Source organism: Meriones unguiculatus, chromosome 8 (assembly GCF_030254825.1).
Source record: "Meriones unguiculatus strain TT.TT164.6M chromosome 8, Bangor_MerUng_6.1, whole genome shotgun sequence".
Taxonomy (NCBI): Eukaryota; Metazoa; Chordata; class Mammalia; order Rodentia; family Muridae; genus Meriones; species Meriones unguiculatus.
In genome coordinates this window covers 101,776,414-101,802,584 of record NC_083356.1, presented here as the reverse complement: position 1 = coordinate 101,802,584, position 26,171 = coordinate 101,776,414, and the positions used below count along the sequence as shown (strand labels likewise).

The following is a 26,171-nucleotide window of genomic DNA, read 5'->3' as shown; positions in this document are numbered from 1 at the left end:
TTTAAAACATATTTAAAAGTGCTCTGTCACTTTCTCTTCACAATGGAAAGAAGTTAAAAATGAATATTTGGGAGTTGCCAAAATATGTGTGCAAAGTATCTGGAAGTCTTCCACTGTGATTAAAAGTCCCGTTCAATTCTGAAAAGTGCATAGCATTAAAAGATGAATTGTAAATTCAAATTTCAGTTCTTTGGGTATTAGTAATTGTAACATCTCTGAATTAAAACAAAAAAAACCTGAATATTATATTACTTTAAAGAGTTGCTGTGACAGAAAAATGCAAATAAAATCTGTATTTTGCATATAATAGTTGATGTTGTAAGGAAGTTATTAACACACTAACATACTGTTTTAAGGCAGACCCCAAAAAAAGCCTATTATGACCACACTGGTCAGTATGGTAATCAGAACCGAAATTGATCATATAAAAACCTACATGTTATAAAATTATTCCTAAAATTCTAGTGAACCACTATCACTTGAGCACTACAAAAATCCCCTCATTTTTACCTTATAGTTACAGAGAGATAAGACATTTATTTCAAGCAGATACATAGGAGAAATTAAATTGGTTCAAAAAATATTCATCTGTTCCTTAGCCACACAAAAAATAGCCCATACATCTAAGTCATAACCACATTACAGAATGTATAGGTGAGCTAGAAAGGTTAATCTTCTTGCTGAAGAATAAAGCACAGTGGGGTAAGAATAAACCGCCAAAGGTAAAATATATTCAGCCATCACCTACATTGTTCTCTTCATCACAATAGCACGTACTAAAGAAGTAGGAAGGAACAATGAACCATAATGGCTTTGGACCAGAGTCAAGTCCTAACACCCAGCAGGCCATGGTGCCTAATACAGTGAGCTTGCCAAAGCCCTACGCCAGGATCTTGTTTAAAAAAGAAGTAAAAAGAAAAAGATAGAGCACATTGTTCTAACTTAAAGCATGCTACAAAACCTACTGGTGCTTGTGTTTTAGACATGGAAACTGAAGAATCAGTTTTTTCATAATAAGTAAGTAATTGCTTAAGTATAATCAACTCATCGGAATTACCAACAGTCCCAAGAAGCCATGATTTTTTTCAAAAAGTATATAAATCTCTGCCTTCTTCAACTTTATTACATAAATGCTCTGAAAATTCATTGTCTTAACTTTCTAGAGAAAGAGGCAGGAGCGGGGAGGGAGTGGTAAGTTCTTCCTGGCTGCCAACACCAACAGCATTGTGGATACTAGCTACAATAGTTAACTTTGTAGACTAAGGATTGTCATAATATTAACCTAGTTTTATGGCTCTGTTTTGTTTCTGACAGGGTTGCAGTATGTATCCCTGGCTGGTCTGCAGCTTAGTTTGCAGGCCAGACAGGCCACAAATTCACAGAGTCCTCATGGCCTCTGCTGGAATTAAAGGTATGTGCCTTTACACCTGGCATGAAACTGATTCGTTTTGTTTTGTTCTTTTTTTATTTAAACTTATTTTTTTAATAATTTATTCACTTTACATCCCGATTGTAGCCCCCTCCCTCTTCTCCTCCCATTCCCACCCTCCCTCCGTCTTCCCCCTTATTACGCTCCCCTATTTCTCAGAATTGGGGAGCCCCCCCTACCATCTAACCCCAGCCCATCAAGTCTCTTCGAGACTGCCTGCATCTCTTTCCTCAATGGTCTCCCCACTAGAGGGAAGTGATCAAAGATCAGGTTGAACAGAGTCCATGTCTGAGACAGCCCCTACTCTTGTTACTAGGAACCCAACATGAAGACTGAGCTGCCCATCAGCTACATCCAAGCAAGGGGTCTAGGTCCTTTCCATGCATGGTCCTTGATTGGTGCAACAGTCTCTGCAGGCCCCCATGGGCCCCGATTTGTTGGCTCTGTTGGTTTCCCTATGGCTATATTCATAATAGCCAGAATCTGGGAACAACCTAGATGTTCCTCAACCAAAGAATGGATACAGAAATTGTGGCACATTTACACAACGGAATACTACTCAGCTATTTCTAACATGGAAATCATGAAATTTGCAGGCAAATGGATGGAACTAGAAAAGATCATCCTGAGTTAACCCAGAAGCAGAAAGACACACAGGGTATATACTGACTTATAAGTGAATATTAGACAGATAATACAAGATAAACATACTAAAATCCATAGTCCTAAAGAAGCTAAACAACAAGGAGGACCCTAGGGAAGTGGCTGAAACCTCACTCAGAAAGGCAAACAGGATAGATATCGGAAGTAAGAGAAGACAACGAACAAGACAGGAGCCTTCCACAGAGGACCTCTGAAAGACTCTATCCACCAGGGTATGGAAGCAGATGGTGAGGCTCATAGACAAACTTTGGGTAGAGTACAGGGAATCTTATGGAAGAAGGAGGAGACAGAAAGACCTGGGGTGGACATATATCTGATTTTAAATAATGCGTTCTCATACCAGTCTTTAGTTTGCATTCCGAGCAGCCAGCTAATAATTTATCCTCCCGAGAAAAGTTTAAGTAACAAAAAAAAATTTTTTAAATGAGTTATGAGCCATGATTGATAATTTGTCCATGATACTAACTTTAGCTTGGTTTTAATTTCTTTCTAACTTTCATTGACAGAATCAGGGTAAAGTATTCACACTTCAAAGAGAATATTTCCATATTTAATCTTTATAATGCTGAGTTTTAAAGAGATTACCACAGACCATAAATTGTCTACAATGTATATGAATATAAGTAGGAAACATTTTCAACATAATTAATCTCTACATCAGAATAAATCATGGTAAGAAATTATAACTAGAGATTTTTTTATTTGAAAAGGTTAAGTAATATTTTGATGGATACAGTTTAGATTTATTGAGTTCCCTGAAACACAGGGAAATAGATATGTTTTCAATTAACTTCATTCAAAAGAAAATCCTACTTTAATTATACCAGAAATTCTTGACAGACCTGCCAGATACAAATGGGATTTTCTGCTACTAAATCTAACAAAATCTCTTTAAAGAATTATGTGAGTCTGTTAAAAGCATATCAAAAATCTGATGCAAAAAAAAAAAATCAAAACAGTGATGTAAAATATTTCACCACTTGAAAACAATATCTAACTCTGGTTCCCCTAAAAACAATTGTCTAGAAAGAAGTAATTCTGCAGACTTTACACATTTCTGAAATAACAGAAAAACAAATATAACTTTTGGAAAATAGAAACTATCTGTCAGTATATGGATGTAGCTTATAACTTCCTAAAATAGAGAAATAATTAATGATAAGAAAAAATTACTAGTTTTTAAAATCATTTGGATCATGAACAAAACCAACTTTATGATTGCAGGTTAATTCAAAGAAACTGTTTCCATATCTGCAAATATCACCTTGAAGATACTAGTTCTATTCATTGGTTTTTAAGGTGGAAAAAATAGCTTCCATACTACATTTAAAGATTGCTAAACAGTAAGATATGACAGACAACAACAAACTGCAAAGTTTAGAAGACTTATATGTAAGGCATATCTATTTATTAAACGTAATAAAGGTAAATGATCATAACATGAATAAATATAAAAAGAAAATGTAAGACATAGGGAAAATATAATGAAATTTTAATGAAGGCTGATATAAATATCTTTTATTTCAAAGTCACATTGTTGTTATCAATCTTTTATTCATCACTGAAAAGGAAATGAGGCAAAAGTAGTCAACACAGTCATGTCTAAAACCTGTATTGTTCGGCTTACTGTTACCTCTGAACCACTGCCATCCCGAATGGTAGTCTACACAGTGCTCTACCCTGAAATCGGAACATTCAAGTTAGGCTACTTCAGAGTCAGACAAAAAGACACAGACTGTTTAAAACAGCAGAAAGAAGAATAAAAAGCTATTTGGGGTATCGGGGTCTACTGAACTACTTTCATTGCAAGAATAGATTTAAAGAATGTAATTGTAGAAAACTAAATTGAACACAGCCCATCTTCACTTAGTCTACTGAGCTGAGCAAAGAAAAAAAAAGGCAGAAGGGATAAAGAAAAAGGCAATTAAGTCTATGAAACAAAAGTTAAATTACTGTAGATTTCCTGGTCACAGTAACTTCCTAAGGAAAACATTAGAAATCACATTCAATCCAGGTATACCACTCCTAGGCATATATCCAAAATATGCTCAGCTATACAAGGACAATCGTTCAATCATGTTTGTAGCACCTCTATTTATAATAGCCAGACGCTGGAAACAACCTAGAAGCCCCTCAATGGTGGAATGGATACAGAAATTGTGGTACGTTTATACAATGGAATACTACTCAGCTATTAAAAACAAGGAAAGCATGAAATTTGCAGGCAAATGGTGGGAACTAGAAAAGATCATCTTGAGTGAGGTAACCCAGAAGCATAAAGACACACATGGTATATACTCACTTATAAGTGGATGTTAGACATATAGTATAGGATAAACATACTAAAATCTATACTAAAGAAGCTAAACGACAAGGAAGACCCTAGGAAAGGTGTTTAATCCTCATTCAGAAGAGCAAACATGATAGATATCGGAAGCAGAAGACAGGGAACAGGACAGGATCCTATCACAGAGGGCCTCTGAAAGACTCTACTGATTGAGGTATTGAAGCAGATGCTGAGACTCATAGCCAAACTTTGGGCAGAGTGCAGGGAATCTTATGAAAGAAGGGGGAGATAGAAAGACCTGGAGAGGACAGGAGCTCCACAAGGAGACCAACAGAGCCAAGAAAACTGTCCCCTGGGGGCACTGCAGAGACTAATACCCCAACCAAGGACAATGCATGGAAAGGACCTAGAACCCCTGCTCAGATGTAGCCCACAGACTCAATCATCAAGTGGGTTATGTGGGTTCCCTAGTAAAGGGGAACAGGGGCTGTCTCTGACATGAACTCAGTGGTGGCTCTTTGAGCAGCTCCCCCTGAGAGAAGAGCAAGCCACAGAGGAAGACAATGCAGCCAGTACTGATGAGACCTGATAGGCTAGGGTCAGAGGGAAGGGGAGGAGGACCTCCCCTAGCAGTAGACTAGGGGAGTGGCATAAGGGGAGAAAAGGGAGGGAGGGTAGGATTGGGAAAAGATGAGGGAGGGGGCCACAGCTGAAAATCAAAGTGAATAAATTGTAATAAATAATAAAAAAAGTTAAAAAAAAGAAAATTAAATAAACTCTTAAATTTATGCTCTGAGGTCAGTGTTGCAAGCCTAGGGAACTTGACAGATACATTACATATATCAAGTACAAAACTTATTCTAACTAATCAAGTTTTGAAGGTAATTCAGAGAAGCAAACTCTTTAGAGAAACATCTTTAACTTTCTAAACATTAGTTTCTTTGTGGTGTAAACATGCTAATAAAAATAATAAATATTCAAGAAGATTTGGTTATCAATTTTCTTGCCATAGATCATTATTTAAATGTGACATGAAGTTTATCTCATATCAATTTTATTTCAAACGAAGTGAGAGGAGAAATTTATTTTAATGTCCCTTACACAGATCATGAGGACTTATTTTTCACTGTTCACACATATATGGTATTTCAGAAAAAGCAATAGTAAAAATCAGCTGAACTAATCAGAATTAAATAGACTGAGGTAACAAAAAGACTTACTTGCAATTTCTTCTAAAGTATTGGCACGCATGTCCAGCAGCACAGTTCCATTCAGAACACAGCTTCTCAACTCAAACAAGCTGTGCAATGAAAGTGTGGCCACATAGGGCTTGCTCCATCTTTCTCCTCCATCTTCCACGTCTTCTTCAAACTTCAACCACCTGTACAAATAGATATTCTTGTGAATATATTAAATACTACAATGCTGAAGAAGTAATCCTTATCATAAAAATAAAAGCTATAAAAAGAAAGGGTCTCCAATGGATAGTTGTTTCCACCAATTTGGGAAAATCAGAAAAGGTAGTCCGATTTACTCCATTACGTTCTCTTTAATTCTATTACAAAAACATTTTCATTGTAACAGATTATTAAAAGCCAAGAGCGATTCAGTTTTTGTTAATTTATATAGCTCTGAAGAAATGTTTTTAATAAAAATTTGCCAGTGGTCACCACAATAGGACTAATTAAAAAAGTATTTTCTTTGTGGAAAAACATTCATAGTTGAAAAAGAAAGTAAAAGAATACTCATTTTTTTTTTCCTGTAGTGGGAACTCTTAAATTTCAGTATTTTGGAATGATAATTTCTCCAATAAATTTGTAAGAGTCTTATGCAATTTGACACTTATTGTATAGGAAAATTATTGCTATGTTTGCTTGCTCTTGTATAAGTCTTATACATGCTGTTACAGTGACTGTGAGTTCATATGTGCATCAGCCCTGATTTGTCCAGAAAACACTGTTTCCTTGAAGTTATCCACAACTTCTGATCATACAGTAATCTTTCTGTCCCTTCTATATAGATCTCTGAGCCTTGGAGAGGTGTGATAAAGACTTCACATTTTGGAATGAGCATTCCTTATTTTTTGAGACAGAATCTCTCATTAGGATTTGGGGTTCCCTGATTGGGCTAAGCTGCCAGTAAGCCTAAGGGATCCTCCTGTTCCTGCCTCTCCAGATCTGGGATGACAGGCACACATTCCTGTGTCTGGCTTTTTGCTTGGGTTTTGGGGATTGAACGCAGGAGGTCTTTAAGTTACATGGCAAACACTTTAAAACTGAACCCTCTACACAGAGCCTTCTGTAATTTTTCATATGAGAGAGTCTTAAAATTTTCTTCCCTTTGCAGATCTTTAATATCTCATACCCAATTGGTGACCGGTAAGTGTTGATCATTTGGGGAGAGTGGGCCATTAGTACTTGGCTCCCTTTTACTTATGTAAGTTCATGAAATTGTAACATCTCCTGGTCAGTGAGCTCAGGGTGCAAATTATGTGTCACTTCCAGGACAGTGTTTAACTGCCAGGTTGTGACTTCCTTGATTTTTTTTCCCCATGATATAGAACCAATCACGTCTAAGATGAAGGCTGTTTTAGCAACAGAAGCCTACAACAACAAACTTATGAACAAAGCCTATACTGATCCACGATGGACATGTATAATGAGTCATAAACTTAGTATTTAACCATTAAGATTGCAGAGTATTTTGCAGCATAACTCAGCAGATACCAATGGAGATAAACATGACCTTAGGTATTTATCACAGTATAAAATTCTTAGTTAGAATCATTAGTGAGTGTGGACAGCCCTATTTAGCAATGCTTTCTCTGAGGACCTGATGTATAGAGAGGAAACACAGCTCCTTCTCTAAAACCATGAACAAGCTTGATAGAGCCAGTAATGATCTGAGGCCAGAACCTTGGAGTATTTTGTCTTTGTATCTTCATACACAATTTTTCAAGGCTGTGTGCAAGACCTCTGAATCTCAGTCTTTACCTTCTCTATGTCCTCTCTCCTTATCTTCTTACCTCCTGGACCTCTCTCTCAGGACCATCTCACTTCTGGTCCAGGCCAGGTGAGAACAAAGAAGACTTTCATACATTTAATTTGTATTTATTGCTACATATACATATATATGATATATAGTACATATTCAGATTGTGTGTATAAATGTGTGTAAAGCCACAGCACATCACCAACTGTGCAAAATAAAAACTTTTTTTTAAAAGAAAACACCCTTTATTAAATTTGTTTTTACCCTATATGCTGCGCTCACATGTGATGTGGTTTTCACACAATAGGAGAGAGGAAGAAGGGGAGAGAGGAGGAAGAGAAGAGAGGCAGGAGGAAGAAATAGAGAAGGTGGGGAAGGAAGAGGAGTGGAAAGAGGGGGAAGATACAGAAGAGAAAGAGGAAGACCATAGCAACTACAGCATCTCATGTGCTGCCATGATTTTCATTAAAGAACCATGATAGATTTAAATACAATTATGTGGTTTATAATGGTTTAACAGTGTTTTGGGGAAATCAGATATTTGTTGCATGTAAAATATTCTCATTTATGGTTTCTGGAGTTGCAATCCTTTCTATCATACATACGGTGTTTTAATTACTTGATTAGAACTATTAACTGACTTTTATAATGTTTATAAATTGTAACACAAATTCATTTATAAAATACTTACAGGTTGTCACTTCTATATAAAATGATCAAACTCCTCTTAAAGGAATAATTGTATAAAGACTTTTAGAAGCCCTCTCTGGTAGGCTTCTGTCCTGTTCTCTGTATTCTCCCTCTTCTGATGTCTATCCAATTTGCTTTTCTGAATGAGGATTGAGCATCTTACCAAGGTTCTCCTTGTGGTTTAGCTTCTTTAGGTGTACATATTTTATGTTTATCCTATATTATGTTTATCCTAGTATGTTTATCCTATATTATATGTCTACTATTCACCTACAAGTGAGTATATACCATGTGTGTCTTTCTGCTTCTGGGCTGCCTCACTCAGGATGATCTTTTCTAGTACTACCATTTGCTTGTAAATTTCATGATCTCCTTGCTTTTAATTGCTGAGGATCAAAGCAGATGCTGAGACTCATAGCCAAACTTTGGGCAGAGTGCAGGGAATCTTATGAAAGAAAGGGGAGAGAGAAATATCTGAAGGGGATAGCAACTCCACAAGGAAAGCAACAGAACCAAAAATCTGGGCATAGGGTTCTTTTTTGAGACTGATATTCCAACCAAGGACCATGCATAGAGATAACCTAGAACCTCTGTACAGATGTAGCCCATGGCAGCTCAGTCTCCAAGTGGGTTCCCTAGTAAGGGGAACAGGGGCTGTCTCTGACACAAACTCAGTGGCTGGCTCTTTGATCATGTCCCCTTGAGTGGGGCAGGGGCAGCCTTACTAGGCCACAGAAGAAGATAATGGGAGTCAGTCCTTATGAGATCTGATAGGCTAGGGTCAAATGGAAAGGGAGGAAGATGTTCCTTTCATTGGACTTGGAGAGGGGCATGGGAGGAGAAGAGGGAGGGAAATGCAGGATTGGGAGAGGAGATGGGAGGGGGCTACCGCTGGGATACAAAGTGAATAAATTGTAACAAATAAATAAATAAATAAGGAAAAAAGAATATTTGAGTTTAAATTTTACTTTTAGATGACAGTGAAGATAGATTACTGGGCTTCTGTATTATTCCATCACTTTTAAAGTAAATATTTTAATTTTTATTAATAAGTTTTTTAATCTTTTGAGATCATAATATAGTCTCAACATTTCCCCTTTCCATTTTCTCCCTCCAAATCCTCCCAAGCTTTCTTTCAAATTCATGGCTTCTTTTTTTTAAGTGGTGTGTGTGTGTGTGTTTAAGGATGCTGGTAAGATGTATAATTTGCGTGTTTTTGTCTCTTATGTGGATCCATGTCATTCCTTTCACAGAAAAAATTGAGACCTGCTCCTGAGCCACATAATAAAGACCCTCATGTCACATCTTTATATTATACTCAACCTTTGCTCAGTCCCTGCCACCTGGCAGTCAGCAAACTGCTGTTTTATCATTTTGAGGATGTAGAGCAAAGCAACTGGGATGTTTTTAGAATTGGCTATATTTCACTTGAGATTCATCAAAGTTGCTGCATGTTTCAATAATTTATTCTATTTTTCTGCTGAGTTATATCCTTTCTGTGGACAGAATAAATAGAACAGGGTTTGTTTAAGGAAATTTATTCTTCATAAGCGTTTCTTTTACAAAGAAACCTGCTGACCATTTATGTGGAAATTAATGTGGAAACATAAGTGTAACAAATGCCTAAGAGTACAGCTGCTGTGTCAAATAGTAAATACGTGCTTGACTGATTTTTCCGGAATGTTTCTCTAGCATTCTATACTCAGAAGTTCAAAGTAGAAGATGTCTAGTTGCTCTTTATCTTTACTATTTTGCTAGTGTTTTATGTTAAGTGTTTTAGCAGTTATATAGTGACATGTCACAGAAGTCTTAATTTTCCTTTCCATAAATATAGTGGTGTGAATATTTTGTAAGCCAATTGTCATGTGTGTGTCTTCTATCTTCTCTCACAACACTCACAGAAACCATGATTGCGTCAAACCATCCATGCATGTAACAGGATCTGGTGTGTTCTGAGACACCTTAATGTCCTTATTTTAATTTAATCACTAAACATTTCTTGCAGTGAATATCTATATGACACACATGTATATATAATATTCTTTGACATAAACATTCTTTGTAAAACTCTGTTGTGATTTCTGTGTATTTCCCAAATTAATTAATTTTTATGCTTTTGAGCATTAATAGTTCCTTCCTTCATTTTGTATCTTTTGCACACTGTCAAAGACCAGTAAGCTGCACATGTTGGTCTATTTCTTGATTCTTGATTATGATCTATGGATGTACCTATGTGTATGAAATAGCATTTTAAATACAAATCCACATGCTATATTCTTTCATTTATAATAAATACTTCAAATTGAAGGCTTTCTTCTGTTAGAAAAGAATGTAGTCTTGGAAGTTCTAAGCAGCTTAGTAGCTAAAAATGACCAAATATAAGTTACATGCATGGATGGTTTGATGTAACCATAGGTTTTATGAACATTATGAGAGAAGACAGAAGGTACTTTCCATAAAAGAAGTCTACAAGTTACAAATATCAAGTTACTAAAAATACCACATATTTCAAGATCCAGCACTTTATGCCAACTCCAGAATGATGCCAAAAGCATTAAGAAACACTTAAGTGAATGTTTTAAGGAGACTATACTAAAAAATAATAGATATATGGTAAGTATATTTCTGTTTTCAGTGTTTTTGTCCAATTTCATCATTCAAATATACAAGATAAAGAGGTCTTAGGCCATTTCAGCTTCTGATTCAGGACTTTTAGCCATTAAGTATACAGTAAGTTACGAAATGTCTCATTGCAGTTAATGACCTAATAGGCTGCAGTTTGCTTCGGTTTTCAAATAAATTCTATTGACATGTTTGAATAGTAAACAGAGGCAAACATGAGTCTCAGATCATGAAGTCAATTTGACGGCTATTAAAAGATACAAACTATAAAATTTGTAGGCCAAATGTATGACATTTTCTATATGTGGTGGAGGATTTACACCCTGAGCAGATTGTTTTCATTTCCTCAGTATGTCTGGATCTGTTCTGATCCATGATTAACACACTGAAATCTCTCTCTACTAAACAACGTTAAATAGGTGTTTTATGGATTCTTTGAGGATTAAGTTGATGAAAATGTGCCCCACTTGTATTAAAATACACAAAGCAAAATCTTTTGCCTTTTAACAAGAGATATTTTCTAGAGAAATTAACTCTGTATGTATTATTTACCACTAACTCAGCCTAACATTTTTAGGAAGCTTTATTCTTTGATTTTATCAAATAGAAAGGAGCTCTATAGCTCCAAAATTGTGGCTTTGGAAGAATCAAGTGTCTTCAGATAAAGCTTCCACTTTTGAGAGAGTTAACACAGGATTAGTAAATATCATCTGTAAAACAATTCATCTTAATGGAAAAAGAAACTTTCCATTGGATTACTTGGTTTGTTGGTGTTTAACTTCTTGAGTTCTTTATATATTCTGGATTATTAGCCCTCTGTCAAATAATGGGTTGGTGAAGAACTTTTCCCAGTCTATAGGCTGTCCTTTGCTTTACAGAAGCTTTTCAGTTTCAAGAGGTCCCATTTATTGATTGTTGATCTTAGAGCCTAGGCTGTTGGTGTTCTGTTGAGGAAGTTGTCTCTTGTGCCAAAAAGGTCAAGGCTTTTTCCCACTTTTTCTTCTAACAGGTTTAGTGTGTCTGGTTTTATGTTGAGGTCTTTGACTCACTTAGACTTTAGTTTTGTGCAGGGTGATAAATATGGATCTACAGAGAGGGCCTCTGAAAGGCTCTACCCAGCAAGATGTCAATGCAGATGCTGAGATTCATAGCCAAACTTTGGGCAGAGTGCAGAGAATCTTATGAAAGAAGGGGGAGACAGAAAGTCTTGGAGGGGACAGGAGATCAAAAAGGAGACCAACAGAGCCATAAAAACTGAGCCCTGGGATCCCTGAAGATAATTATACTCCAACACAATTCTTTACAGACCTTGAAAGAACAATTCCCAACTTCATATGAAAAATCAAACAAAACAACAACAACAACAACAAACCAGAATAGCTAAAACAATCTTGTACAACAAAAGAACTTAGGATGGTATCACCATCCCTGATTTCAAACTGTACTACAGAGCAACAGTAATAAAAACTGCCTGGTATTGCCATAGAAACCGAATGGTAGATCAATGGAATCGAATCAAAGACCCAGAGATAAAACCACACACGTATGAATAGTTGATTTTTGACAAAAAAGCCAAAACCATACAATGGAAAAAAGATAGCATCTTCAACAAATGGTGGTGGCCTAACTGGATGTCTACATGTAGAAAATGCAAATAGATCCATATCTATCACACTGAATAAACTCAAGTCCAAGCGGACCAAAGAACTCAACATAAAACCAGAGACACTAAATCTATTGGAAGACAAAGTGGGGAAGATCCTTGAATGGATTCCATAGGAGACAACTTTCTAAACGGAATACTATCAGCTCAGGCTCTAAGATCAACAATTAACAAATGGGACCTCACGAAACTGAAAAGCTTTTGTGAAGCAAAGGACACTGTTATCAGAACAAAACCCCAGCCTACAAATTGGGTAAAGATCTTTACTAATCCCACTTTTGACAGAGGGCTAATATCCAAAATATATAAAGAACTCAAGAAATTAAACACCAACAAACCAAATAACCCACTTACACAACGGAAAACTACTCAGGTATTAAAAACAAAGACACCATGCAATTTAAATGCAAATGGATAGAACTAGAAAAAATCACCCTGAAAGAGGTAACCCAGACCCAGAAAGACACACTTGGTATGTACTCACCTATAAATGAAAATTAGCCATATAATACAGGATAACCATACTACAATCTGCAGACCTAATGAGGCCAAGTTGAACACAAGGGAAGATGCTTGAATCTCACTCAGAACAGGAAATACAATAGACACCTGGATCAGATGGCAGGAGTGATCTGGGTGGGAGATGGGGTGGGGAGGATAACGGGGGTAGGCAACAGGTGGGCAGAGAGAGGAGGCGGGAATGAGGAGAGGAATAGGAAATATTCTGAGCAAATATCTGGGGGGCATCTCTGGGACAGGGGAGGCCCCAGTAATCTATGGGGGCGACTCTAGCTGAGACTCCAAGCAATTGGTGTTAAGCAGAATAAAGTCGGCACCTCATGTAGCCAGGTGGAACCCCCAGAGGAGGTAGGAGGACACAAACCTATACATAAAACCTTCAACCCAAAATGTGTCTTGTCTACAAGAAGCATGGGGCAAAGATGGCACAGAGATTAAGAGAACGGCAAACCAGTGGCTGGCCCAGCTGGAGACAGAGGGCAGACCACTGGCACTATTGATACTCTGCTATGCTTGCAGACAGAAGTCTAGCATAACTATCTTCTGAGAGGCTTCCTCTAGCAGCTGATGGAGAGAGAGGCAGAGACCCAAGACCAAGCATGGGCTGAGCTCGGGGAGTGCTATAAAAGAGAGAGTGGAAGGATAGAGGGGGCGGATCAAGGACACCACAAAAAGTCCTACAAAGGAATCTTTTTTATTATTTTTATTTTTAAATATTAGTTACAGTTTGTTAACTTTGTATCCCTGCTGTATCCCACTCCTTCATTCCCTCCCAATCCCACCCTCCCACCCTCATCTCCTCCCTGCTCCTTTCCAAGTCCACTGATAGGGGAGAGCCTCCTCCCCTTCCGTCTGATACTGGTTTATCAGGTGTCTTCAGGACTGGCTGCAAAGTCCTCCTCTGTGGCTTAGCAGGGCTGCTCCTCCCTAGGAGGGGCGGGGGGGGGGAGGTCAAAGAGCCTGCCATTGAGTTCATGTCAGAAACAGTCCCTGTTCTCCTTATTAGGGTACCCACTTGGATACTGAGCTACCAAGGGCTACATCTGAGCAGAGGCTCTAGGTTGCATCTGTACATGGTCCTTGTTTGGAGAAACGGTCTCATAAAAGACCCCTGTGCCCAGATATATTTGGTCCTTGTGGAACTCCTGTCCTCTCCAGGTCATATTAACTCCCCTCCTCCCGCCCTTTTTTTGATTCCCTGCACTCTGCCAAAGGTTTGGTTATGAGTCTTAATATCTGCTTTGATATACTGCTAGGTAGAGTCTTTCAGAGGCTCTCTGTGGTAGGCTCCTGTCCTGTTACTTGTTTGCTCCTACATTCAATGTCCATCCCATTTGTCTTTCTAAGTGAGGATTGATCATCCTACCCTGGGTCCTCTTTCTTGTTTATCTTCTTTAGGGGAATAGATTTAGTCTACATAAGTAACTACACTGTAATGCTAGAATATATGTGTTAAGTAATCATAATAACAATCTTATTGAGTAAAAAAGACAAACATGAACATCTATCCAGCCTGGCTAAATTAATTTCATTCATTTATTTTAATGCCTTAATTAAAAAAGTAGTATAAAAATTTATCAGGCTAATATAGAAAAATTATAAGTATATGAAAGAAAATCAAGGTAAATGCTATATAATATAAATTGAAAAGGGGGAAATCATATATATTAAATTTTGGCTGGAAGATTCATAAGGAATTCTTAATAGTGATACCCCTTTGAAAAAAGAGGTATCTTTCAGATGCGCTCAGTAGACTCCTGTCATACGTTCAATGCACATCCCATCTGTCTTTCTAAACAAGGATTGATCATCTTACCCCATGTCAGCCCAATTGATTATCTTTTTTAGGTGTATAGATTTCATTATGTTTATCATATCTTATAGGTCTATATGAGTGAGTATATCCCATGTTTGTCTTTCTCCTTCTGGGATATTTCACTCAGAATGATCTTGACTCTAACTAGCAGTGTTTTCAAAGCAAAGACTCATGACCAAACCTTTGGCAGAGTACAGGGAATCATAAGAAAGAAGGGGAGTTAGTCTGATGGGGAAAGGATAGGAGCTCCACAAGGACCAAATATATCTGGGCACAGGGTCTTTTCTGAGACTGACAACCAAGGACCATGTATGGATATAACCTAGAACCTCCGCTCAGACGTAGCCTGTGGTAGCTCAGTAACCAATTGGTTTCCCAAAGTGAGGGGAACAAGGACTATTTCTAACAGGAACTCAATGACTGGCTCTTTGGTCTCCCCACCCCCGAAGGGAGGAGCAGTCCTGTTAGGCCACAGAGGAGGGCTTTGCAGCCAGTCCTGAAGATACCTGATAAAACAGGATCAGATGAATGGGGAGGAGGTCCCCCCTATCAGGGGACTTGGAAAGGGGCATGGTGGAGATGAGGGAGGGAGGGAGGGACTGGGAGGGAATGAGGTAGTGGGACACGGCTGGGATACAGAGTTAATAAAATGTAACTGATAAAAAAAATAATAATAAAATAAAAAAAGAAAACTTAAAAAAAAAGAAAAAAGTTGTTTGAAAAAAAAAAGAGGTATCAATAAGATAGAAAAATGATTTTGTCTACTATTTCATTCATTTTGAAATCTTCAAATATTAGAAGTTTTTGGGTTTTGCTTGCTTATTTGTTATGTTAGCAGGAATTGCCTAGAAAATATTTTTTTCTTTTAAATTACTTTAGTGCAGCCAGGGATGGTGGCACACCCTTTAATTTCAGCATTTGGGAAGCAGATGTAGGTGTATCTGAGTTTGAGGCCAGTCTGGTCAACAAAGCAGATTCCAAGACAGCCAGGCCTACACAGAGACCACTGTCTCAAAAAATAGATTACTTCAATGTTTTTAAATAAAATGATCCACATAGACTACTCAAAAAATACCCAATAAGCTTTAAATGGGACAGGATTGCTCATTATATTCATTATCATTCATTCATCAATAACACAGATGAACAAAACAATAACCTCTGTACTGTAGGCTCCAGCACATTCTCTCTGTCTGCCGATGTACCAACTCTTCTACTTTTATGCTTGGTTAACTCCCAACTCAACTATCAAAAGTCAGCTCAGGAAGGATACAGCTCAGCTATATGGAAAACCTACTTTCAGCTTTTTAAAAATCATTTCTTTTCTTTTTTGAGGTTATGATGTAATTCCATCATTCCCCCTTCCCTTTTTTCTTAACTGTTGTGCTATTGCTGTGAAGAGATAACATGACCAAGAAAATTCTTGCAGGAGAAAACATCTAATTGGGGCCTTGCACAGAGCTTTAGAGGCTAAGTCCAGTCATGATCATTGGGGCAGGAAGCAGACTACATGATACTAGAGCTGTAGCTGAGAACTTTAAGCCCTTATATCCACAAGAGAGAGTGATACATAGGGCCTGGTGTGAGCTTTTGAAGGCTCAAAGCCCACCCACGGTGACACATTTCCTCCAAGAAGGCCAAACCTCTTAATCCTTCTCACACATTTCCACTAACTGAAAATCAAATATTCATTTACATGAGCCTATTGGGACACAATTCTCATTCAAAATAGCATATTTTCCTCTCTCCAGAGCCTTCCAAATGCCCTTCTTGTTCTCTTTCAAGATCATGGCCTCTTTTTCATTAATTGGTGTTGCATTATAAGTAACATACAGACGGCCCAGCTTGCATTTATTTGTATTTATGTATATAGGAATATAATGCAGTGTGTGTGTGTGTGTGTGAGAGAGAGAGAGAGAGAGAGAGAGAGAGAGAGAGAGAGAGACTAAACCAGCTTGCACCAACAATGAACGGGGGGGGTCCCTTTCCCTTTTACTTCTCATCCATTCTCATCAGCATTTTTTGCCAGATGTTTACTTATCTCTGCCATTTTTGACAAGGATAAGATGAAATCTCAAAATAGTTCTAATTCATAGGCATATATAAGGAAGACTAAAGGGCCTTAGTAGTGTGCACGTGTGTGTGTGTGTGTGTTTGTTTGTTTGTGTGTCTTTGTAGAGGGTATGATGAGAGAGGGGAGGACAGGAGAGGAGTTGGAATGAAAAGGGGGGATGAAATGAATGAAAATCTCAAAATATATTAAATTAAAAGTAAAAAAGAAAAAAAAAGTCGGCTTACGAGAGAGGATCTTGACTAAAATGCTCAATCCCCATCCCAAAAGGCAAAGAGGATGGACATCAGAAGAAGAAGAAAACAGGAAACAACCTAGAAACCTGCCACAGAGGGTCTCTGAAAGGCTCTGCCCTGCAGACTATCAAAGCAGACGCTGAGACTTATGGCCAACTGTTGTGCATGGAATCTTATGTAAGAAGTGGGAAATAGTAAGATCTGGAGAGGGCAGGAACCCCACAAGGAGAGCAACAGAACCAGAAAATTTGAACACAGGGGTCTTCCCAGAGACTCATACTCCAACCGAGTACCATGCATGGAGATAACCTAGAACCCTTGCATAGATGTAGCTCATGGTAGTTTAGTGTCCAAGTGGGTTACATAGTAATGGGAAGAGGGACTGCCTCTGACATAAACTGATTGGCCTGTTCTTTGATCACCTCCCCCTGAGGGGGGAGCAGCCTTACCAGGCCACAGAAGATGACAATGAAGCCACTCCTGATGTGATCTGATAGATTAAGATCAGAAGGAAGGAGAGGAGGACCTCCCTTATCTGTGGACTTTGGAGAGGGGCATGCGTGAAGAAGGGGGAGGAAGGGTGGGACTGGGAGGGGAGGAGGGAGGGGCTTATGGGGGCATACAAACTGAATAAAGTGTAGTTAATAAAATAAAATTAAATTAAATTAAATTAAAAAAAAGAATCATCTGTCCTGTGAAGTTATTCTGACCCAGTGTCAGTTACTCTTGCTAAATGATCTTACTACTGAGAACATCAAAAGCTTTTGACATGGCATCAAATGGAAGCTTGATAAAGAAATAATCACTTCAGAAACTTAAGAAAAAAACAACCCTGAGTCTCTATCAAGATTGGCTAAATAAAGTTCAGTTATATAGCAATTAGGTCATTTAAAAGATGCATAAATATATGTTGCTGATACACAAATGCGGAACTTAAGGCTCTATGCCTAATGTATTCAAAATTTAAATTTTTAGATAAACCTTAGGAGAGTCATATTCATATAGAATTTGGGAAGTACACAGAGGACAAGGCTAGTTGTCTCGGTTACTATGTCTACCTAAGTCACAGCATTCACTAACAACGTTTACAACTTTATGGTTTTGTCTAAACTAGACAAAGAATATTGAGGGCAGGATCTAACGGCTTTGCTGCTGCTGTCCTAGATATCATTTAATTGATATTCCATAAATGATTACTAAATAAATGGATAAATGAGCAAAAACTAGTAAAAGATATAAAATTCAATTCATTGATTTTTACAGTACTCTATAAATTATATGGCACCACCAAAATATTGATTATAAATGATAGAAAAAGCATTTTAAGAGACATTTTTATAAAAACATTCAATTTAATGAATTCTTATCCTAGAAAAACAACCTAAAATATTTTTATTCCTTACCAAATACTACATAAAATTGAAGACTATAACTAAATCCTCTTTTCATGTTCTTTCCTTCCAAAAAAAAAAAAAAAAGAAAAGCCCACAGTGAAATTACCACAAGATAACACCAATTTGGGTGTAAGTCAGCAGCTGAAAAGAGAAACAAATGACTTTTGATTTCCATTGTTTTGTTAATGGTACACAGATCAGAGCCTGCCACTGTATCTTCAAGACTGCAGCTGTAGCCAGCTCTGTGTCACTGTTTAATTGCTGCCTTCAGACTTCATTCTGACCCATATCCTATTATAGCGTCTGCCCAAGCCAGATGAGTAAATTCAAAAAGCTGCAGAGACCCTCAGTGCTTACAGAACGATTATCCTGGGACTCTTTTCTTCTAATGACCTAATTAAAAAAATATTCTTTCACTCCTCAACCCAGATCTTTACCTAGCTGTTTCTCGCCACTCTGCATCTTCCCCTTCACGCCAGCAAATTTCATCCAGTTCTGTGAAAAGGTCATGAGGAATGTGCTCCTCGTCATCATCCTCAGTTCCAAGAATAAACTGCACCCGCTGTGATGGGGTATCTAAGAAAAAAATCATACAGAAGGACATTTGTTTATCATAGCTACAAGTTTTTAATGCCCCAGCCAATACCTTCAACACAACGCCAGTCTCACACCCCTTGTCTTTCTCACCAGAGCATTCAACTAATCTCAACACACTACTGTTGAATATAATTTGGAACCATTAATATGCAATTGTATGTACATAGAAATCCTGTGTATGGAGAAATGAAATTGTCGGTATAGCACAGAATGACCTAATTTATCTACAAAGAAAATATCCTATGAAACCTAAAAAGGAAGGAAAGAACCAGAGACACAAACAGCAAGGTTACAGATACAGGTTCACACTTAGATCTGTCTTACACACTAGAGTACATAATTTCATAATAAAAATTACAATGGATTCAAAATATCGAATATTTAGGCATAACTTTGTGGAAACAAATAGAAGGCCTGTATTCTACAGACTATAAAAACTGCACAAATTGAATGATCCAAACTAAATATGTGCTAAAAATCCCTGTCTAAAGCCTTTCAAACTATGGAAAAAATAGGAATGTAAGGAGGAAAAGAGCAAGGTAGACATGCAATTAACAGTCTTAATATGAGATTAATGGATCATTACATGAAACTACAGTAAACAGGAAATAGACAGTTATTGAATTGCTTGAGTTAGGAAATACTATTGAAGAAATGAAAGATCAGTCACAGCATAGCTGATGAAGGTAAGGGATATCACAGATGGGAATAGAATAGAGGAACTGAAAAAAAAAAATGAGTAAAATAACCACCTATCCATCCCTCCTAGAAACACAGGCTGCATTACTTGAGGCAAAGCAAGGGGCACCATTCTTTGATATACAAGCCATTAAGAACTCTTGGTTATCTCCTTCTGAAATCCCCCATAAAGAACAAGTACCACATGATAAAGACAAGCATTACAGAAGAGACTAGGCATTGGGTAGACAGTGTTGGTGTCTAATTTAAGAGAAAAGGCATACATTACTGAATAAAACAGGTATATGCAAGTGGTGATGTTTGATGTCTAGTTCAATAGCAATGTCAGGCATTACTGAGAAAACTGGGTATGTGACGGCTGTATTTGAATCACTGGACCATATAAGACTGAACTCACAGGAAAGTTAAGAAAAACGTCAATTCATCGGAGCCCTTGGAACTAATTTGGAACTGTTTTGCTGAGCTCTGTGCAGGGACATGATCTTTATGTAGTAGAAGAGGCTTTGGCAGACTGGCATCACAAAAACTGGCACAGAAAGCAAATTCATAAGGTACTAAACCACACAGCTGATGTTAACAAAAGATTTGTGCCCAGTAGGAATTCTCAGGCAGAAAATTAACAGAAAGCCAACATATCCCATTAGTAAGTTTCTGGAAGGCTTTAAATTCTGAGCAAAAGTTCAAGGAAGGAAAGATTAAGAGGTGAAGAGCTATCCCCTAGTGTGTGGAGTGTGGACTGTGCTGAGGATGAAATGTTTTATCCAATCTGTGGTCCTTTCAGAATCCGGGGCGGCTGAAAGGAACAGGCTAGCTTTACAGGTTTCTTTATAAACTCTATACCCCATGTTAAACTAAATTCTCCCAGCACTTTTGCAGAAGGCAGGAGGAGGAGCGGATAAATGGAGACAAGACCCATTGCAAGGGAATGCAAAAGGTCTCCTCCCGCTATGGAGGAGTGTCCAGATCTGCAGTACGAGATAACGTTGCTTAGTAACCGGTCCAGATGTCATAGCTCCCCAACCCAGATCGGGGTGGGATGACTTGGCGCCTAAAATGAACCAATCATTTTAAAAGTCAACTACCCAATCCAGTGTCGCCAAGCTCGCAACCTCCGTGATTCCCGTGCTCCTTCCTTTAAAAACCTCAGATTCCTGATTCTCCTAGCTGTTCCTCACTGGGTTTTGTGGGAGGCAGCCCCATCGTACGATGGCTAATTAAACCTCTTACTATTGCATCGATGATTGATCTCCTGAGTTCTCTCCATCCTCCTAGGGAAGTTAGGGTCCCCCCCTTTGGGCCTAACACAGCTGATGGGAAAACAAAGGACACAGTGCTGGTCCAGAGCCTGTCATCGCTAAGAGGCAGATTCTAGCAGCAGCCATGGTGGGATAAAGTCAGTTTTTGGGACCGACAAGCCAAGAAACACAAGCCAGCCTTCCCAAGTTGCATGGGAAAATGCTTAGGGCCCTTCCTAGGAAGGAGCACCCAAGAATGAGGAGCCTGTCTGGCTCATGGGAAATGTTAGTATGTATTCCTGCTGTATTGCTCTTTTGTCTATCTATATAACTGCATAAGACCTTCTAAACATTCCTTAATTGGCACTGTCTTATTTATGATATAATGAAATGATAACAAGATGGGTAATTATGCTTCAAATTCATGTCTTCAGGCTCCTTCAATCTCAACATTGTTTTTATTTTGGTTGGACTTTAACATTTTTTTTCATATTATTTGAGTGTAGCACAAATGAACTAGAATGATTGCTTAATATTAATTATAGGTAATGTAGTGATACAATAAATTTTCAACTAAACCCACCGACTGACAAATATTTTGCTCCAAAGAGGGTGTAAGACAATATGAAGAATTTCTAAGCTGTGTCCCCGAAAACTTAGGTGCTTAACACTTTACCTTCATACACACTGAGTCAAAGGTAACAACAAAAGCAGACAGCACACATGTATTCTAACATATTTCTCCAGATAGACCTGTGCTATGAGTCTCAAATTCCTTCTCCCTAAACAAAGAAGAGCAAAGGTGTTGTCTGCCTTTTCCTCAAACCAATTGAGTAGAACCCCAAGGGTACCAGGGGGCCTGCAATTCTCCTAAAAAGCCTGGATTAAAATCCTGCCTGTAAAAACATGAGGTCCACCTAGTTGCTGATATTTCAGACCACTGTTTTGAACAAATGAGCTCCCAGAATTTTTCAGGTCAATGAACTTGTATAGGTGTTTCACAGATGGGCAAAATAAGACAGAGGTAGGAGGTATTGACAAAAAAGTTCATGAAATGTGGGTCTGGCTTAGATCTCATATAATAAATAGGCTGATGAAAAACAATGGGGAAAGCTCTGAGAGAAAAATTTGCTCCTAGAACAGAATGACTGGAGGATAAAGACGAATGCATGTTAAAGTGGAAAGAATCTGGTAACAGATTCTCTAGGAAAGACTGAACAAACTCAGATTTTTTTCTTTTTGCTAAACCTAGAAAATATAGCATAATTTTGTAACAACATCAGTTTAGAAAGAACGTTCCTGCTTCTTTGTTCTAATGAGCTGGACTTATTTCCTATCCTACAAATCTGCAGGAATCAAAAACTGATCGGAAGATGATAGGGTATTTGAAGTAAGGAAAGAGTGTTCAAGGTAGAAAAATTTAAAGCAACTTCTCTTCTCTTTCAATAGGCTCCTATCTACACCAGCTCTAGCTGTAGAAAGGGGAAAACTTCATGGTCAACCCTAGTTCTGTACTTTCTGATTCTGTTACATGAGACTAGACTTTCTGATTCCTGCTTCAGTCTCCCAAGCATTAGAATTATAGATGTTACCACCACATTGGCTCAGGGTATTCATGAAATATTAGCCTTTAAACTCTTTATATTTCATTGACTATAGTAGTTGGTTATAGTAAGTCTATAAAAAGAGAAAAATAAACAAAACTGATTTTATTGTATTAAATCCTGTGGGTCATGTACTTTCAAATTCTATCACTTGTCAGTATCACTATATAGTCAATAAAGCACTGATGTTAATTGGTGTTAAAAATGTAGATCTCAAGAGAACTACAAAATATTCATATCTTTATTTATGTGTTCATTATTCTCTACAAGGTTCAGCAAAATGTCAGATATAGTTTACATATTCAAAATATAATAAATTAGAAAAAGAAACTACTTTTATGGATGTTAGTTTTGGACATTGGCAAGCTACTCTCTTTGTAGATATTAATGATAATGCTGCTTAGTATTACTAGAATATATTAGTATATTAGTGTATATATTAGAATATATCAGCATATTACTAGAATATATTTTTAACAACCAGAAAACTACATTACATATCAGAAGGGCAATAACTGAGTTGGTAGCTAAATCTCATAGTTCACTACTTCTTCAAAGGAACCTGCTAACTTAGTCAATGACGCGTGTTTTCTGAAAACGAGACTCATAAATTTCTTTAAAAAAAAGATACACTAAATGGTGTGCCACTTGGATTTCTTAACTACTTTATCTGAGATTCGATACTACGATGGAGCAGCTGAGAGTGGCCATTGTCACAGTAAATTCTACCAGAGTGGACGCAGGACTAGCCACAGGATTATCAACATGGATTGCTGCAGCCATGAATCATCTGAAGGAATGGGCGGGCATGGGAGTGTTAGCAGGCCTTCTGGTGTTGGTCTCCTTGGTTTGCCTGTGGTATATATGCAAGATTAGAGTCTCACAACAGTGTGATGCAGCCATGATCATTCAGACCTTTACAGCCATTGAAGCAGGACAGTCTCCCCAAGCATGGTTGGATACCATAAAAAGCTAAAATGATACGCTCAGGATGCGAGGCTAAGCACTGCACTCAGGGTCAGCCGCTTTGGACCCAGAGAAGAGCATGTCTGATTGCATGCGGGTTGATGCCCCAGGTCCCGCCTCTGAGAAAAAGGTATCGGACGGGTCTGATGCTCTTTGGGTGGATGACACCTAAATGAACATCTGTACAAAGTCCCAATTTATTTCTAATATCAGAGATCAGACCTCTACTCTTGCCTGATGCATCTAAAACAAAAAGGGGGAACTGTAGAGAGCTGCGGAATGCTATGCCTTAAAGATGGAGCTGGTTTCCGCCTTCCACCTTCCCGATGGTGAGTGCTCTCTGTCAGGAACAATTCCACATTTGGCTAAGGCCGAGGATCCGGCTTGCTTCCATGTATGTGGACCTATCTGCATTGCCCCCGTGGCACGCCTGGGTTGGCTACCCAGAGGCTATTTAAGCTGTGGGCTGGCTTTCCCCGGGGTCCGAGGATTGTTCAATGTTCCTGAATAAACTGCATTGAAAAAAAAAAAAAAGACAGAAATAAAATTAAAAAGTTCAAAAAAAAAAAAAAGAATCTGATGCTATCATATTTGAAAAGCATACTATCTCAGAGGCAGTTATCTTATGTTTTCCAATCTGATCTCATCAAATAAATTATTTCTAATTGGTTTGCTATTGTTTTAGAATAAACAATACGTTGAGTAACTATAAACATTACATAAATTGTAATTCCATGGTTACGCTAAGGAAACAGTTCCATATTTTATTTGTGTAAGTGTAGGGAAGGCAGCACAGCTGGGTTTTTTTGTTGTATAAAGGAGCCAATTCAACCTTCCAGCTGCACCAGACATCGCAGCAGGTGTGCCTAACATTGCCATATTCTGAATAGGTCTAAAACATTTTTTTCCTTTCAGCGGTTCTAATTATTTCAGCTTACCATTTATCTACAATGTGGGTAGATGGATAATAAACGTATCCAATCTCTAAAAATTTAATTGCTATCGACATGAGACTTGAACTTGAAAATTCTTTGTGTTTCCCCATATAAAGCATCAAGCTGATTCACAAGTCACAAAATAAGCAAGAAATACAATCCTCATACTTAAGAATAAAGGGGGGAGGCTGGAGAGATGGCTCAGAGATTAAGAACACTGGCTTTTTTCTTCCAAAGGTTCTGAGTTCAGTTCCCAGCAACCACAGCCATCTATAGTGAGATCTGGTGCCCTCTTCTGGTTCACAGACACACATGCAGGCAGAATGCTGTATAAATAATAAACAAATCTTAAAAAAAAAAAGAATAAAGGGGACTTGAGAGTGTGAAATAGGAAAATAGGAGAGTGGGTGTTCAAAAGACTTTTCTAATATACAATAATAACAATAGCATAGAAAATATCAATTTACTAAATGAGTATAATCTATCTAATGAAGGAGACATTTTACTTGGGTTCAAATTAACATATGACTTCTTGTCTCTACTTTTAATTCTGAAAAACAAAAATGATTTTATGGGTATTATGTTCTACTCATCGAAGTCTTTTCATGAACATCCAGCAATATGTTAACATCTTCAAAAATATTTGGATTATGTTCAAATAGAAATTTTCCAATTCAAATGTGTTGTCCAATGCCTGTTTTTATCTGCTGAAACTAGATACTTTAAAGTAGTATGATATATATTATATAAAATCATACTCTTAGATAATATAAATATTTTCCTTAAGTGATTGGCATTTTATTGATTTTTTTGGTAGCCTCTGAAATCATAAGCTACTGTGATATACACTGTGACCAAAAAAACAACTGTGTTTATATTTACTAAAACATGCAGTGGAAGTGAAAATGACAACAGAGAAATTTGCCTAAAGAATAAGATCTTGTCCTCTGAGTAGTCTGTCATGGAATCTGGAAACATACCGTTAAGAGGATTAAAACATGGATCAAGGTCCCCCCAACACCTTCATTACTGTCTCCAAACTTATTCTGTGTCCTATTGCGGCCAGCTTGTAGGAACCTTCCTCCCACCCTACCTCCATTTCCATGGAACGCTGCCTCTCTGTAGAGACCCATTTTAGATCTTCCCGAAAGCCCTCATCAGGCTTTTCTTCTAGTGCATCTCTCTTCCTTTGTGTCAGCTACCAACACACAGAAACACTTTCTACCAGGAACCTCCAGTGGCTGCACTGAACTGGGGACTCAGAAGAACTCTCTACCAGGAACCCAACAGCCATCACACTTGTCCTAAGATCCAGAGACTGGCAACAGCATCCAAAGAATAGACTGCATCCACTCAACAAGAAAAAGAACAGGATCACTATCAAGAAATATCTCAAACATCTTAACTCCAGATGCGTAGACAGCAAAGCAAAAGTATAAATGTGAAAAGCAAGACAATGTGCTGAAAGAACCAGGCCTGAACCCTGCCACACCCCCAAAGCCACCAGTCCCAGAAACTAGGTCATAGGTAACCAATTTCAGAAAGAAGACAATGAAGTCCCCTACCCAAGAATAGCCTGGAGAAAATCTAGTAATATTTAACCATCACCACTAGCAACAGCTAATCAGTAAAAACCTGGACTTTACCCAGATGCTCTTTACAATAGGATGAGTAAAACAATCACGGTTTGGCTTGGTCCTCTGTGCAAACAATTTCCACTGGGCACCCAATATTTGCTAAATGTCAGTCAATCG

At 37.9% G+C, this 26,171-nt stretch overlaps 1 protein-coding gene across 11 annotated transcripts in view; it reads right to left on the bottom strand.

The window, feature by feature from the left end:
* Positions 1-26,171, bottom strand: part of Slc4a10 (solute carrier family 4 member 10) — a 287,257-nt gene that overhangs the window by 106,574 nt on the left and 154,512 nt on the right. For all 11 annotated transcript variants that reach the window (XR_009593862.1, XR_009593863.1, XM_060390263.1 and 8 more), the window contains exons 4-5: positions 18,819-18,957; positions 5,600-5,760 (exon numbers count right to left, since the gene is read on the bottom strand). Coding sequence is in view for 9 of the 11 variants with exons in the window: in XM_060390263.1 (XP_060246246.1) it covers positions 5,600-5,760; positions 18,819-18,957 (300 nt within the window). In the remaining 2 variants the exon portion in view is untranslated. The remainder of the gene's footprint in view (positions 1-5,599; positions 5,761-18,818; positions 18,958-26,171) is intronic.